Source organism: Eschrichtius robustus, chromosome 12 (genome assembly GCF_028021215.1).
Source record: "Eschrichtius robustus isolate mEscRob2 chromosome 12, mEscRob2.pri, whole genome shotgun sequence".
In the NCBI taxonomy this organism is placed as follows: Eukaryota; Metazoa; Chordata; class Mammalia; order Artiodactyla; family Eschrichtiidae; genus Eschrichtius; species Eschrichtius robustus.
The window spans coordinates 44331516-44347626 of record NC_090835.1 but is presented as its reverse complement, the minus strand read 5'-3'; the positions used below and the strand labels follow the sequence as shown (position 1 = coordinate 44347626).

Genomic DNA, 16111 nt, shown 5'->3' with positions numbered 1-16111 from the left:
ATGATGTCTGGGATCTGCTTTTAAAAGCTTCAGTTAAGGAAAGAAAAAAGGAGGGGGAGAGGGGAAAGACAAGCAAAAGTGGCTAAGTCCTGATAATTGTTCCATTTGAGTGATGTGAGTGAAGGGGCAATGTACCATCTACTCTACTCTTGTGATTGAGATATTTCATAACATATTCTTGGAAATTGAGTATAGCAGCTTGAAAGCTTTGCTTCTGTCCTTTTTGCCTCCTGCCTTACTAGGCCTTATCTCTAGCGCCAGAAGACTGTTTACTCCCACAAAGCTCCACCCCTAAATAATTTGCTTTAAGTCTAAGGCAGCCAAGAACGAATCAATTTAAAAAAAAGGGGGGGGGGCACTGGGCAGTGTTTCCAAAGCCCTCTGAAACTCACTAACCACTTCCTTTCTGAACTTTAAAACTCATGGGAGACTGCGGGAGAGGAAAAAACAAATTCTGGGGGCCTGGGATATGTAGACCCCAGGGCCACTTGCCTCTGGAATCAGAGTTCATAATGGCAAATTTCAGTTTTACTCCATATTTAGAGAAAATGAGACGATTTCTCCAAATTTTAAGATGATTTGCCCCCAAAAGAACAAATGAGGAGCAGGGAGGGGACTCTGGTGGCTGAAATTCACCAGCTGTGTATAAGGCGTGCAAATCTGCACTGGGATGAAGCCTGCACCTCTGGGCCTTATCTCTGCCCCTCCACTCCCAGGAGCCCCTGGCCGGGCCCCACTGGCATTAGGCTCCCAGAGCGCAAGATGAGGGTCAAGGGAGACTGAAGAGGCCAAGAAACCTGAACATCCTGCCTCAGAGGCTAAGTCCTTAGGCGGCAGGCACTCCATCCACCATCTGTGTTAAGCTGCCTGCCCTGCATTCCTGCCCCAAGCACACCATTTCCAGCCCTAGGTGCTCCCCTGCTTTCCCCAGCACACAGCCTCACACACATAGGTCACCAAGCACTGGTGGCTTGGGTACCATTAGGAGATTAGGATCCTAGTTTGTCTTCTCCCATACTCCTCTCCATATTATAATTTTGAATATGGCATTTTAACCTAAAATTTAAACTTAAAAATCATTAAACTTAATATGTATGAGTTGACTTTTGTGTCCCCCAAAAAGATATGTTGGAGTCCTAACCCCCAGTTCCTATGAACATGACCATATTTGGAAATACGGTCTTTGCAATGTAATCAAGATGTCATTCTGGAGTAGGGTGGGCCCTAATCCAATGACTGGTGTCCTTAAAAATAGATGGAAATTTGGACAGAGAGACACACGGGGGAGAAAGCATTGTGAAGACAGAGACAGAGATTGGAGCGATGAACGCCAAGAATTGCCAGCCACCATGGGATAAACTGGAAGAGACAGGAACCATCTTCCCCTAGAGCCTTCAGAGAGTATGGCCTTACGGACATCTTGATTTCAGACTTATAGGCTCCAAACTGAGAGAATAAATTTGTTAGAAGCCACCCGATTTGTGGTGGTTTGCTGTGGCAGCCCTAGGAAACTAATGTAATGCGCCAGAAACATATGCTCATTTAACCCTTGCCACCACCCTGGGAGGTAGGAAATATTACTATCCCCACCCCCTGGGGACAATTTCAAATGCGTCTAAGTAGGTGGAGAGCCAGCCTTTTAACCTAGGTCGCCTGGATCACAGCCCATGTTCTTAACCAGGAGATCAAACTTCCCCCTTCTGCTGTTTGGATAAAACAACAGCCCCTTCCTAAGCTTGAAAGTTGATAGAACCCACTAGAATGGCTACAATAAATAAAACAGACAATAACAAGTGTTGAGGAGGGTGTGCGGAAATCAGAACCCTCATAAACTTCTGGTGGTGATGTTAAATGGTGCTGCCACTTTGCAAACAGTCTGGTAGTTTCTCAAATGGTTAAACATAGTTACCACATGATCCAGTAATTCCACTCCTAGGCATGTACACAAGGGAAATGAAAATACACAAATGATTCATACGTGAATGTTCATAGTGACGATATTCGTTAAGTGCCAAAAAGTGCTAACAATTCACACATTCATCAACTGATGAATGGATAAATAAAATAGGCACACAATATTATTTGGCCATAAAAAAAGGATAAAGTGTTGAACATGCTACATCATGGATGAACCTCCAAAACGTTATGCTAAGTGAAAGAAGCCAGATACAACACACTACGTAGTGTATGACTATGTAGGAAGTGCACAGAAAAGGCAAATTTATAGACAGAAAGCAGTTCAGTGGCTGCCTGGGCTGTGCTGGGGCTGGGAACGAGGGTTAATTGTAAATAAGAGATCTTATTGGGGGGGGGGAGGGGTGACTGTGTTCTGAAACCGATTTATGGTGATGGCTGCACCAGTCAGTAAAGTTACTAAAACAATCACAGAATTGTCTATTTGGAATGGATGAATTGTATGATATGCAAAATAAAGCTATTTTTAAAAATTTTAGGTTTGAGGACCTATACAGATCAAGAGTCAGCCACCTTAGACTATTTTGTTATTTTAGAGTGGAGTCATGGCACTTGAGGTTTTTCAATGATAAAGTGCTTCACTTTATTTATCCAACTTTAGCTGCAGAAAAATGCCAGAGCAACTTGGAGTTGAAACAGTGCCGGAGCCAAGATCAGACAATATTATTTGGACACTTAGGGGCTAGGAAGCCACTGCCCCCCTTCTCCGGAGCCTCTGAGAAGTCAATGAGGAACCAATGAAGTCGTGACATCTGTTCTTCCTCATCCTAACATCACCTCAGAGGCAGACTTCAGCCTGGTGACAGTGACTCCTCTCTCAGCAGATCCAGCCTGGCTGCTGGAACTCCTCCACCACTGCAGGCGGCCCACAGCATCCCTGGCGCTGTGCTGCCCAAGAGCAGATCCAAAGAGGCACTGTGGTGCAGTGGGTGGCTGAGCAGAGCCACCGGACAGAGCACTCTCTGGAAATGCCTTTTCAAGTAGCCTTGCAGGGTATGCAAACCCTTCTCCTAACTCCCCAATATGATGTCCATGTCAGTGACTCCTCTTCTGGGAGGTCTGGAAGGCTTGAGTCGGGCCCACCTATTCTCTTCTTGAGCTGGGTAACTGAAGGTGATGTGTTTGCCTGGCTCTCCAGATAGGACTTCGTCCGACTCCAGGGCAGTGAGATGAAGAGGCCCTTGGCAGACACCAGGCAGGGCAACAGATCCCATCTCTGCCTGGTCCCGGCTCAGTCAGGACTGCAGGCCCATCTTGGCCATCATCTCTTCGTAGACTGTCCACGCCATGGCTGCCATCAGAGTTCTGCGGAGGGCCCGGGGGACACCGCCTTGGAAGAAGCCACGCAGCCCATAGTCCTAGGAGGAAAATGGAGGCCAAAACCCTGGGACTAAAGCAGCAATACAGTTATATACCTGGCACGAGAGTGAGGATCTCTCTCTGCATTACCCCATTGTTAAGTCTTACTTTTTAGACTTTTATAAATAATGTTAAAACTGTGAATACTGGGTCCAAGGAGGCAATTAACTAAAAAACAATTTTTCTGGAGTAGTTGCTAAGCTTTATCTTTTTTAGGCTTGCTCCACCCAGGGGAATTTATTTCTTAGCTGAAAATCTTACCATCTTCACATATACTGAAGACTCTATTTTCAAACTTCATGATTTTAGGTATAAAGAATAAGAAAGCAGGCAACCTAAGCAGTGTGATGAATATGATCAGATTCACAAATACTTGCTTATATCTAGGTCAAGTCAGATACTTGCTGCAGATGCTTCTTACATGTGTCCTGTGCTACATACAAAAATTGAGAAGTACAGAAACATCTAAAGATCTAGGTGAGAAATTTACTTTCAAAAAGAATATCTGATAACAGTACATGTTTCCAAAGGGCTTACTCAGTGGCTTTTAAATAGCATTTTAGTGTACTTTACAATTACTGTACTTTTTATCTTCAATACCATCTGTCCATCTGCATTAGCGCAAACTCCTGGAAACAAAACAATGTGCTTGTGATTTTTTTCTGACTACGTTTTCTCCTAGGTCCTTGATTAGGTTAAGGAGTCCTCCCAGATCGCCTGACTAGGTAGGTCTGGGGTAGAGCCCAACAATATGCATGTTTAACAAATATCACAGGTTGTCCCAACGTCAGGCTCCCTCCCTAAACAAACAAAACCAAAACAACAATAACAACAAAAAACCCCACAACCATAGATTTTTAGCAGTGATTCTCAACCTTGGCAACACATTGGAATCACCAGGGAACTTAAAATACTGATGCCAGGGTTTCATCTCCCCCAGAGATTCTAATATGATAAGCCCAGGTTATGAGCTGGGAATCGGGATTTTTTTAAAAGCTCCCCAGGTGATTCTACCATGTAAAGGATAAGAGCTACCGCCTTAGAGAGAGAGCCTTAACCACAGTATGAACCAATATTTATTCTGAAGCCTTACTTTGAAAATGAGTGTCACTGCCTGGCCAATCCACCGAAATTTCATTGGGGAGAGCTGCATGTGAGTTTTGATAACATCTGCAGGTTGAGTTACCAGTGAGGCCAGAATCCCAGCAAATATCCCACAACTGAAATTTACAACGGGAACAAGGACTGCATCCAACTGGTCTGAAACAGGACAAAGGCAACATTCAGTTATAAATAAATCCCACATTCATCAGATAAATATCCATGCCAAGTTGCCCACTAATTCTTCCTGAAAGCCAGAAGGGTCTGGATTCAAACAAAGCTAAGAATTCAAAATCTAAACTAATCAGTGTAAGTAGGATAATGGAACTAAAAGTTCACCTTTTTACAACCATCAGCATAATTGATTCAGGCAAGAGTCATTCACTGATGCTAAAGTACATGGATGAAAGGACAGGAGGTGTTATATAGATTTATATAGATTCTAAGTATCTCCCCACAGAGATACTTAGAAATTACAAAAGAACAAACAATTGAGTTTTCAGTGGAGACACTTTTTATAGTGATAAAAAGTTAACATCAGCCACAGTGTATCAAACGGATGTCATGAGCTTCCTGATATAAGGCACTGAAGACACAACCTCAATTATGTGCTCCTCTTGCTAAAAAGGTATAAACGAATCTAGTTGAAAGGAAACATCAGGGAAACCCACGCTGAGGTTATATAACTGGCTTATACTCTTGAAAATAAAAAATAAAAATTGCTACAAAATACATTATTGGTAAAATTGGAGAAATCAAGACTACAGATGAAAAAACTATCGATGGTTATACAAGAATGCATTTGTTCTTAGGAAGTACACACTGATGTATCTAAGGGTAAAGAGGCATCATGTCTGCAACTTATTCTCAAATGGTTTGAGGAAAACAATTATACACATAGAATAATAAAGAGCTATGGAGTTATAGGTACTATTCTTGTGGCTTTTTTGGTAAGCATAAAATGATTTCTAAATACCAAATTTAAAAAAAATTTTAGGATGAAGAAGTTAAAAATGTATATCCAAGCTCCCTTATTGCCTTAAATTTCTCCTGTAAAGTAAGGCTGTGACCTGTAGTGTCACACCTCCTGGTGCCTGGGGAGAAGCAGCAAATCTCCCAAAGCACCCCAACTGACACCACTGTCATGGGGGTGGCATTCTGCCTTTCCCAATTAAATGACTTTGGTTGCAATTCCTTGCTCACATTATCCATAGACACCTTACTGAATGCAGGTTCACTTTACAGGATGTGTTTCTATCAATGCCTGGCTCTGCTTGGGTGGATGTTTACTGCCTGTCGATTTTGCCCATGTCTTGACAACACGAGCTTACTGGAAGGGTGGGCCTGCCAGAATGCTAGGGGTTTGGCATCTTTTCCTCCATCCAAACAGAGGGCTCAAAACAATGTTAACTAGGAGCACAGCAAGGGACATGAAAATATTTTTCTCCTAGCTCCTAACCCATTGGATTTCCCAAACTTGTCTGATAAGAATCACAAGTGCTTCTTGAAAAATACAGTCTCTCAGGTCTTACCCCAAAGCTTCTGATTTAGGATGCCTTGGGTAGGACCCAGAATTCTTAAGATCAGGCAAATGTGGGAAGTATTGCTGCAAAGCCTATGCAAAATGAGCTTTATCCTACCCCCTACCCGACTCAAGAATTACATACTATCAGTAGTCTGCCTTAGGAAGCTATAAACTCAAAAGGGCAGGGACCATGTCTTCATGGCCGCCCTTGCATCCCAACACTGGGTCCCATGCCTGACACAATGCAGATATGGCTCGGTCTCTAAAACTAGGATAAGAATCTGGAGCTGCTAAGAACAACGAATAGTCTCCTATCTCAGAGAAAGTGGTGAGGATGTGCTCTCTCCAGGGATATCTCTTCCCACCACACCTTCCTTTACCCGTACCATGAAGCACAATGTTTTTCGTCTGGTTGTAAAACATCAGGTAGATTCCGGAAAAGGGGGCATCACGAAGGAGTGTTGCTGTCAGGCCACTGAAGAGACCCCGGTACCCCTCGCTGTGATAGATGCTCCTCAGGGCCGCGTAGATGCTCTCATAGCCGTACCGCCCGCTCTGCAAAGGAAGCACAGAACCAATGGCTGGCACAGTGGCCCTGGGTTTGCGCACTGAACCAAGCCATCCTCAGGGTGCATTACCGGAGCCCTGGCGGCTCTGGTTTGCATGTGCTTGGCCTGACTACACAGATGAGTTCTCCGACCACATTGACCCTGTGTTAGGTCATAAATCGGGAGGTGGCATCAGCGGCCACTTGACTCAAGAGCCCGGTGTCTCTGTTTGCCCACTCACCTCGTACCGTGTCTTGATCACAGTGATGGGTGACATGCAGACCCCCGCAACAGAGCGGGAGCCCACCCCCAGTATAACTGACTCCAGGGCGGTCGGGGGATGGCCTCGCAGGAAGTACTGCTTCAAAGAGTAGAGAGTGCCAAAGTAGATTCCAATGCCAGGGACGCACCTCACGATGGACTGCGGAACAAGTCGGAGGGAGGAACGGAATCAAACACCAACACGTAAGATCCTGTCTGAGCTGGATTTCCCCAAAGAAGACCCAGGATTCGCATGCAAGGAGTCGATTTAAGGTGTGGAGGAACACCAATGGGAGAGTATGGAAATGAGATGGGAGAGTATGGAAATGAGATGGGAGAGAAGGCAGCCAACAAAGAGTGCGTCATCTCATCAGTTATTGCCATGGGCAACGGAATCCCTCTGGGGAACTCTGGGAATCAGTGTTACCCTGCCACCTGAGGAGGGAAGGGAAGTTTTAAACATCAGCTCTCGTCTTTCATTGGTTAAGGGCTGCTGCGGGGCTGGGGTGAGCATGAATTCCATGACATTTCCAGCAAAGTGAGTTCCTAAGGCCAGAAAAAGCTGTCTAGGCGAAGAAATGCAGTTGTGGAGGGACTGGAGGGGTGAGGGCAAGGCCTCTTGACAGGTGGGGCGCTAGCTGCCTCTGCTCTAGGACTTCATGCTGCACTAAGAAGTCGTGCCCAGGGCGCACAGGTGTGCTACTCCCAGGGCCCTCAAATGGAAGCCAGCGACAGTGAGAGGGATGGGCAGGAAGACCAGAAAAACCCTCCCACCACCTCCAACCTCACGTTCCCTTAAAAGAGAGGAGGTGTGAGGTGGATGAGAGACGGCTAGTTATTAAAGGAGGGGGTGCAAGACAAGACCCAAAAGGCAGCTTACGGGGGACATCCCTTTCCAGAGGCCCAACAGACTCTCCGTGCGAACCACATTCAAGAGCAGAGCCAACATCCCAACACGTCTGGATCTGAAGGCAGACAAAATGGAGGCAAGGAAGGAGAAGTCACTTAGACCACATCCTGGTGAAAGAACTCCCCACTCACAGACTTCTCTGTATGGACTCTTTTCTAGAACACTTAAGAATCTCTAAAAGGTATCTTGGAGTTACTCTGAGTTCCTGTGCGTTCACGATGTGGCAGGTACGTGATTCTTTGTCCATTCACACTGCAAGCAATGGGATAACTTCTCATTTTACATACACTCTGTGCACTTCCCAGAGGGCTGAGCCCAATCGGGGGCACACAAGAGACACTCAATACCTACCTTATTTCCAGAAAACCACCCACTACTTGTGCCAGGCAGCACAGTTATGACATTACAGGCTGGCACAGGAAAATGCAAACGTCACCAAGGCAGATCCCAGGAAGCTACTCAGGGAAGGACCCCATTTAATTAAGAGAAGTGTCGAATATAACAGAGTATATATAAAACACATGAAAGCTGGGCCTGGCCTGTGTTTCTCTTTGCTCATCCAACAGAATGGAAGTTGACTGAACACAGTAAAGATGCGCCAGTGTCTGAGAGAAGTTGTTGAAACCAGTTCTTCAGTGAAAAGGGGGGGAGGGGGCGGGGGGAGGGGGCAGCAGGCCTCACCCATGGGCTGAGGGCTGGAGGGTCTGCAGGCGCGTTTTGAGGAGATCCAGGGGTTGGAAAAGGAGGGTAGAGCAGGTCCCACTGATGGAGCCACACAGGAAAGCTTTGATCACGGGCTGCAACTGCAGGGCAAGAGAACACTGTGTCAGCAGCTTTGTCCCAGCCTTCGCCACACCTGGACCAGTGTAAGGATCTCTTAGAAACTCACCTGGTGGCGCCCTGTATTAGTGTCAGACTTCACAGAAGGGAAAAGCATAGCCAGGAATGAACAGTGTTGGAATGTTGTTGAGAACACAGTATACTCCAAGAGGTAGCTCTCTGGTCTTACTGATAACAACTTTAGTAATTACTGATAATTAAAAACTTATGGATAACTTTGCTCCTACTGAGCAACACGGTTATTTCCATCTGTGAATTATGCCACTGACCACACCTCCCTACTTGTCTTGACGGTAAGTTACTGGCCCACTCCTTCTCGTCACAAAAGCAAAAATCAATTGAACAGTGTTTTAACTCTGAACTGCTGGTTTCAGGTTCCCTTGGTTGTAGGGCCTGCAGGCTATTTACAGGAGTAAGACAAAGGAAGTGAAACTGTAAGTGAGCAGGTACAATGTGAAACGTCTGTGCCACTTCCTGTAAAACCCATGCATTTCCTTAATGTAAAACTTTCCCCAGGTCATATACTCATTCGTCTCACTGAGACCTAAACAGATCGCAGGGGCGCCACAGGCTAGCAGCCACTCCTGGGTTTGCTGGCTGTCCTCTAAGCCGGGAGAGTCACACACACTGTCTAATCGAGAGGCGGCATCCAGAAGGGCAGGACTGCCTCGCAGACTGACTGTGTTTCCCCCAAGCGCGCTCCAGAGGCCCCACGGCACGCCCCGGAATCCAGACTCATCAAATGGTTGTGAAAACACACTTTTAAAAATCCAAGCAGGAAACAAATGTCCTCTTTTCCAAAGGAGACACTTGGCAAACTCCATCCAAAGATCTTCTCTCTTCTCATTAAATGGCATTTGCACTATTACTTTTTTTTTTTCCATTTTCTTTTTTTAAATTTTTTCTTTGTTCTTTTTTATTTTTCGAATGGAACAAGCACTGAATTTAATGACAAATGGTGGAAGCCAGGTTTCTTACCACTGGAGTGGGAAGTCACAGACAAACAAAGGGAGACGGTTACAATATCCATGTCATAACAGACCAGGTAGGAGACATCAGTATAAACTATCTTTAGCCTAATAGAGGTACACGTAGTTCCACATGGAAATCTTTATAATTATGATGCACTATTACTTTTTAATAAATGGCATACTATAGTTCTAAAATGCTACTAAGATGAAGTTACCTGTTATACACGTCAAAAAAACTACCTACCCGCAACCAAAATGTTTGTAATCTGTGGTATTTGTTTCACGGAGAAGAGAGATTATTCCACGTTTCACCAAAAGAGCAAGTCTCAATTTATAACTGGAATTCCCTAAAAGGACTTAATAAGTTCAGATAATAAATACTGGAGCTTATAACCACGTTCAAATAGCCTTCCAAGCATCAAAGGTAAGACCACAAGTACAACCAAGCCAGATGGGAACAACTTCATCAGATGTGTGTCCTGCTCCTTTTGCTAACCCATATTCCCACAAATTTTGTTTCTCAGCCTCATCCGAACCTTTGTGGCATCAGTGAGCCTCTCTTCCCTGCATACTCAGCCTCTTACTTCCACTGACATCTTCTCCTTTGTCTGGAACAAGCTTGAAAGCCCCCCATCTTTCCAGCCTGATGCCACATCATCTCCACTCCCTCTTCACTAGTCTCCCATCAGGTCCCCAAAGTCTGCCATCCAGATAAAGCCCCTCCACTAAAGCTGCCTCACCAAGGACCTGCCATACCGCAGGATCCCTTTCCCATCTGTGGCCTTCTCTTACTTGGCCTCTCTGGTACATTTGAAACAGCTGGTCGCCGCTCCTCTCTTTTTGGTTTCTGGCTGCCCTTCTAAGCCTCCTTTCCCCAGCCACAGATGTTGCTGTTCCTCTTATCTCCCTGTAGCTGCGGCCTCTCAGGGCACCCTCACCTCCACACCACACCATGCTCGACACACACATGCCGGCAACGCCCACACCTCCAGCCCGCTTCAGCCTCTCTCCCGAGTCCACTGTCCCCATGCTTCCCCCACCTCCCCTCGAATGGCCTGTAGGCATCTCAAACTCAACATCCCCTAATGGAAACTCTGTCCACGGTTCTCCACATGCTTGCCTCTCCTTCATGTCCCAGCAGGACATTTGGGAGACAAATAAGACTCCTTGGTCTACCTACTGTTTCATGACCAACTCCTGCTGATGACCCCTCATTCCTCCCAGAGCCTGCCCCCAACTGATCCATCCTAGTGATCTCCTTGGGGGTCTCCAGCCTCAGCAGTGCCAACCCCCGCTACCAGAGCAGCCTGGGGTGAGGCATCCATATACAACACCTCGAAACCTCACAATGCTCATAAGAGCTAGATGTTCAAACCCATTTTCCAGATGAAACTGGAGCTCATAGGGATGACAATGTATCCTAAGTCACAGGGTTTGAAGCCATTGGCTAGGACTCAAAGTTCATGCTTTTTTCACCATCCCTCGCAGTCTAAGTGACAGTCCAGGGCACTTCCCAGGCAGCTCAGCAGCATTCTGCTGTTGGCTGTTGACCACCACCAGCTCCTTCTGGAAATGTGCTCTGCCTCCGGCTTCTGGGATTAACACTGTCCTGATCTTCCTCCCACTTCCCTGGCCTCTCCTCCTTCACATGCAGAGCCTCTTCTTTTCCACCCTTCTGTCCACACTTGCAACCTGTCTTCCGCAGACTCCCATATCCACTTAATCTGATGTCCCACAGGCACCGTGGGTTGACATTTCCAAACCTGAACTCATCTTTCTCCCTCACCCCCCATGTGCCTCTCCTCCAGGACGCTCCATCCCAGTGAACACCCTGCCATTGATCTACCCTAACCCCACACTCGCGTTCAGTGCTCCTCTTCAGTGCTTCCATGGCGCCGGAGCCCACCTGCCTTATGACTGAGGGTCAAGGACAGAGGAGGCCTGGACTGTCCTGTTCATGATGGTTCCTCCAGCACTGACCACGGAGCCTGGTCCACAGCAGGTGCTCAACAATCAAGAATGAATGAGTCAGGGACTTCCCTGGTGGCACAGTGGTTAAGAATCCACCTGCCAATGCAGGGGACACGGGTTCGAGCACTGGTCCAGGAAGATCCCACATGCCGCGAAGCAACTAAGCCCGTGCGCCACAACTACTGAGCCTGTGCTCTAGAGCCCGCGAGCCACAACTACTGAAGCCCACGTGCGTAGAGCCCCTGCTCTGCAACAAGAGAAGCCACCGCAGTGAGAAGCCCGCTCATTACAACGAAGAGTAGCCCGCGCTCGCCGCAACTAGAGAAAGCCCTCGCACAGCAACAAAGACCCAACACGGCCAAAAATAAATTAAAAAAAAAAAAAAAAAAAAGAACGAATCACTTCATCTAACAGGAAATCTGCACATGGCTCTCCCTTGAGCACAATTCCACAGGATAAGGCTTAGAGGACCCTGCAGGCCACATCCCTGGACAGGGGACTCTCCCCTGGCTCCCTCCAGCCCTTTGCTCCAGTAAGGCTGTAGGAATGACCTGCGGTTACAGCTTCTAAGCAGTTCTCTTTGGAGCTGCCTCTCTAATGCTCTCACAGGTTGTGTATGGAACTACTGTATACTGCTCCCCAATGCCCAACACACTGTCCTCCATTGCAGGAACTATTTTCTTAAAGTTTTTTTTTTATAGCACATTGCTTGGACATTTTATTGGCTAAATAAATATTTGTGGATACATGCATAGAGCCCATAACTTTTTTAACTTTGTAAGTTTCCAGGTCCATTAGCATAGAACAGATGCAAAATATAAACCAGAAGTATAGATTAACCTCTGTTAAAAACAAACAAACAAACAGGTAACAAAATTGTTTTAAAAAGACAGAATTTACACTTTTCATTTTGAATAGTCTTAAGATATTGTCAATGGTGGATGGCATACCCTTTAAGGCACGTTTGATTTTTTTTTTTTCCTAAGCAGCCCAAATTTATTCAAGGTAAATAAAATGAGTAATACAGCTGGCTTTTTTGTTTGTTTGTTTGTTTTTTGTTTTTTGAGGGGGGGTAGGGCAAAAACAACCAAACAATGATACATAGATACATAAAGGCAATAAGCAGCACTTGAATAGTTAGCAAACAGGTTCCACAAGCAACTCCTACTCCCCTTTAAAAAAACTATATCCTAAATCCAATTCAGATCTCCAGGCCAGAGCTGGAGGACCCAAAAAGAAATACGTAAGCACATGTTATAAGATGTCAACGTAGAGCGGTCCCCGCCTCCACCTTTGTTAAAGATAAAAAACAAAACAAAAAACCCCACCCCCCTGCCCTGCCCCCGGCGCAGGTGGGCCGTGACCTTGACCTCAGGGAGAGAAGTAGCCGCTGCCAACTGGCCCTCCCGGCCTAAAACGAAGCCGCATCCCCGCCTCCACCCACCACTAGCAGCAACTCAGCCGGACCGTCCTCGCCGGCCGAGCCCAGCCTCCGCCTCCACCAATGGCAGCCCCGCGGCTCAAACACGGCAGCCAGGCGCGGGAGGGGCGTGGCCTCGTGACGCAGGCAAACCGCACCGGTTGCCGGGAGGGTCCACCTGGTCCAGCTCGCGGGCGCTGTGCAGCCCCAACCCACCTCGCTCGAGCAACGACCGCTTCTCAGGCTTAGCGTTGCCGGGCTTTGCTATGGTCCGAATATCTACCCAGGTGTCCTCCCACCTGTCATTCTAGGCATCCAACTCAAAGCAACGTCCCGTAGCGCTCGCACCTCGTTCTGGACCACACGGGCACATTCCCCCCCGACACCGGCCAAGGCCCCGGCAATTCCACCTACCTCTACCCAGATTACCAATACAGGAGCGAGACCTTTGCTTGCCTGTCCCAAGGACTGGACTGCAACTTCTCTCCTTCCTCCCTCCCCTCTTTTAATCCCTTAGTCAAACTCCATCTCTGCCGCCACGTCCCCAACCGGTTATGCGCGCATCCCGGAGGCAGAAAAGGTTCGCCGAGGGCCGCTGACCCTCGGCAACCTTCCGAATTTCCCTCCCCGAGCCAGCAATGCCGGAACCCCTGCCTTCCCTTCCCCGCAGGTTACCATAAGCGTTTCCACCCTGTCTCCGACATCTTGAGGCTGCAGCAGCGCCGGGCGTGACTTCTGAATCATTGGAGGGAAGGCCTGCGACTGCACCGGGCCCGGGGTGCCGTCGGTGGGAGCTCAGGCCCGGCCCTGACGATTCTAGAGAAGACGACGCGATGGCGGTAGCCGGGCGGCGCGTTCTACCGCGGGGCTTCTCTGCAGTCTGCGCTGGTCGGGGGTCGGGACCTGCGCGCCCACCGCACGTGAGTGGCTCCAGGCGCCGCTCTTCAGTAGCTCAGCGGACTGCGCGGCTCTGTTGCCCTGCCCATCCTGTCCCGTCGCCGTCTTCAGGACTTGAGAGTATTAGGCGGAGTGCATCCGGCAGTGGAGAAAGCCGGAGGAACTAGATATAACGGCGGAATTTAGCTTCCGGGGTTGGACGCGGGTCACGCGCTGGCGAGGGTGTGCTCCTTAGTGCTGCCTCGTGGAGAGCTCTGGAACTGCAGGATCGGGGCTTCCCTGCGCCCGGAGCTGCGTGGGGCGTCTGCAGGGAGGTATGCTTGTGGGCGGCACGTCTAGAAGGTAATTACAGTCCAGACTCGCTCTGCCCAATGCGGTAGCCAGTAGCCAACTGTGGCTATCAAGCACTTGAAGTGTGGCTACTGTGACTGAAGACCAGAATTTTAAACTTGATTTAATTATAATTAATTTGTATTAAAAACCGAAGCAGTGTGGAATATTTTTCCATTAAACACAACTTTATTGTCTTGGCAGATCCACATTTCCCTTTAAACGCTGAAAATTTCGTGCCAGAAATGTGCTGTAAGTTGTCCACACGCTGGATTTCTAAGACATGACAATAAGATAAAATAACCTCATGAATAATTTTTACATTATTACATGTTGAAATGATATTTTGGGTGTATTGAATTAGGTGAAATAATTATTAAAATTAATTTTATCTCTTTGCTTTTTTCATATGACTACTAGAACACTTAAGATTACACTTGTTATCCTGTGATAAACCATAATGGAAAAGAATATGAAAAAGAATATATGTATGTAAAACTGAGTCACTTTGCTGTACAGCAGAAATTAACACAACATTGTAAATCAACTATACTTCAATAAAATTTTTAAAAATTGCACCTGTGGCTCGAACTACTTTTCTACTAGACAACACTGGCCTCCCAGAGAGGTGAATGGGTGTGTTATGATGGCCTCTATCCTATAACTTATAGAGGCTCCTCTCCATGTGACCATCCCCTCCAACCCCAAACACGCAGCCTTAAGAGTCTCCCGGGGTAGGCAGTGCCCTCGGCAGTGTGGAAAGTCACCCTCTGTGCCCGATCACAAGGATGGGCACAAACAGGAGGAAAAAAGAATTCTAATGGCTTTACCAGAAGCTTTGGCAAAGAGGATGGTCCTGTCACTGCTTTGGGCTTTGCAAGAGAGAAACACCTTTCTTCCTTCCATGCCAGTGACCTTTGCCTCCAGCCTCACCACTGAGCTGAGGGTGAGTGGTCTAGGAGAGAACAATGGGGGAGAGCGGCTGGTGGGCTGGTCTCCTGAGAAAGGGAGGGATGACCCTGTGGGAGGATGAGGCTGCCAGAGTGGAGGTCCTGGGGTTCTACTCCAAGATATCAGGGGCCCTTGCATTTGTCACCTGCTAGCTGTGTATTCACCTCAGCTTCTTCATTTGTCAAGTTGGAGATAATGGTACCGACCTCCCAGGATTATAGTAAAGATCGAACAAAATAATGTGTGCATGTTTAGCAAGAGACTAATCAAATATCAGGAATTTTCATTTTAGTAGGGGCCCAATAATTATTTGTGGACTGAAGTAAATATTTACAGGCACATGGGCTAGCTTTCTCTAAATCAGAGGCAGCCAAAAGTAGTTCATCATCATCCTATGTAGAATATCTTTATGTTGGAACACATAACCCATCTTCAAGCTTATCACCTTGTCCTTGGATGAAAAAGGAACATCTAACAAGTTTAGATTGGTCCATGAGAAAAGCAAAAGTAGAAACTCCTCTTTGCACTCAGGGTTGCTACATGAGCCCTCATCTTCCATCACAACACATGGAATAACCCCATGCCAGCTTACTCCTAACTTGAACCCAGGCAAGGAAACAGACCTCTTGAAGGTGATGGTTATGGTTCCTGTAAAGACTGCATTGGCACTGTTGTACACCGTCATGAAAAACGTGTCTATGATGGTCCCCAGTGCGCCACCATGGATAATCCTGCAGGGGCAGACGAGGGGAGAAAGGGAAAGAAAGAGTCACCCAGAACTCCACTCCACATGGCCAGGTTCCAGTGAGGTGACATGCTGAAGGGTTCCCTGCAATCCAGAACAAGATTCTTGCATCGCTCAGGGTAGAGCAGAGACGTGAGAGCAAAGAAATGCAGGGGAAGCAAACAAGGCTGTCTGAAGCAAGTTACACCTGCTTAGAAGAGAATAAACTAAAAGCAGAAGAAACTCCCCACCCCACCACCAGCTCCAACCACAAATTCTGATGAATCTTGTGTTCCCTCTTGGGTTGGTCTCAGGGGGAACTAGAAAGG

General features: G+C 47.2%; 1 protein-coding gene across 2 annotated transcripts; it reads right to left on the bottom strand.

Moving 5' to 3' along the window:
• Nucleotides 1-2532: 2532 nt before the first annotated feature.
• Nucleotides 2533-13956, bottom strand: SLC25A38 (solute carrier family 25 member 38). Of its 2 annotated transcripts, XM_068558598.1 has the most exons (7): nucleotides 13556-13955; nucleotides 8360-8481; nucleotides 7649-7733; nucleotides 6749-6928; nucleotides 6346-6514; nucleotides 4427-4593; nucleotides 2533-3332 (listed from the first exon to the last, which is right to left on the bottom strand). In XM_068558598.1, the coding sequence occupies exons 1-7, from the start codon at nucleotides 13622-13624 to the stop codon at nucleotides 3210-3212; spliced, it is 915 nt and encodes a 304-aa protein (XP_068414699.1). In that variant the 5' UTR covers nucleotides 13625-13955; the 3' UTR covers nucleotides 2533-3209. The 2 variants fall into 2 exon arrangements, with proteins under 2 accessions (XP_068414699.1, XP_068414700.1); XM_068558599.1 differs by lacking the exon at nucleotides 4427-4593 and having other exon boundaries at nucleotides 13556-13956.
• Between the last annotated feature and the right edge of the window lie 2155 nt (nucleotides 13957-16111).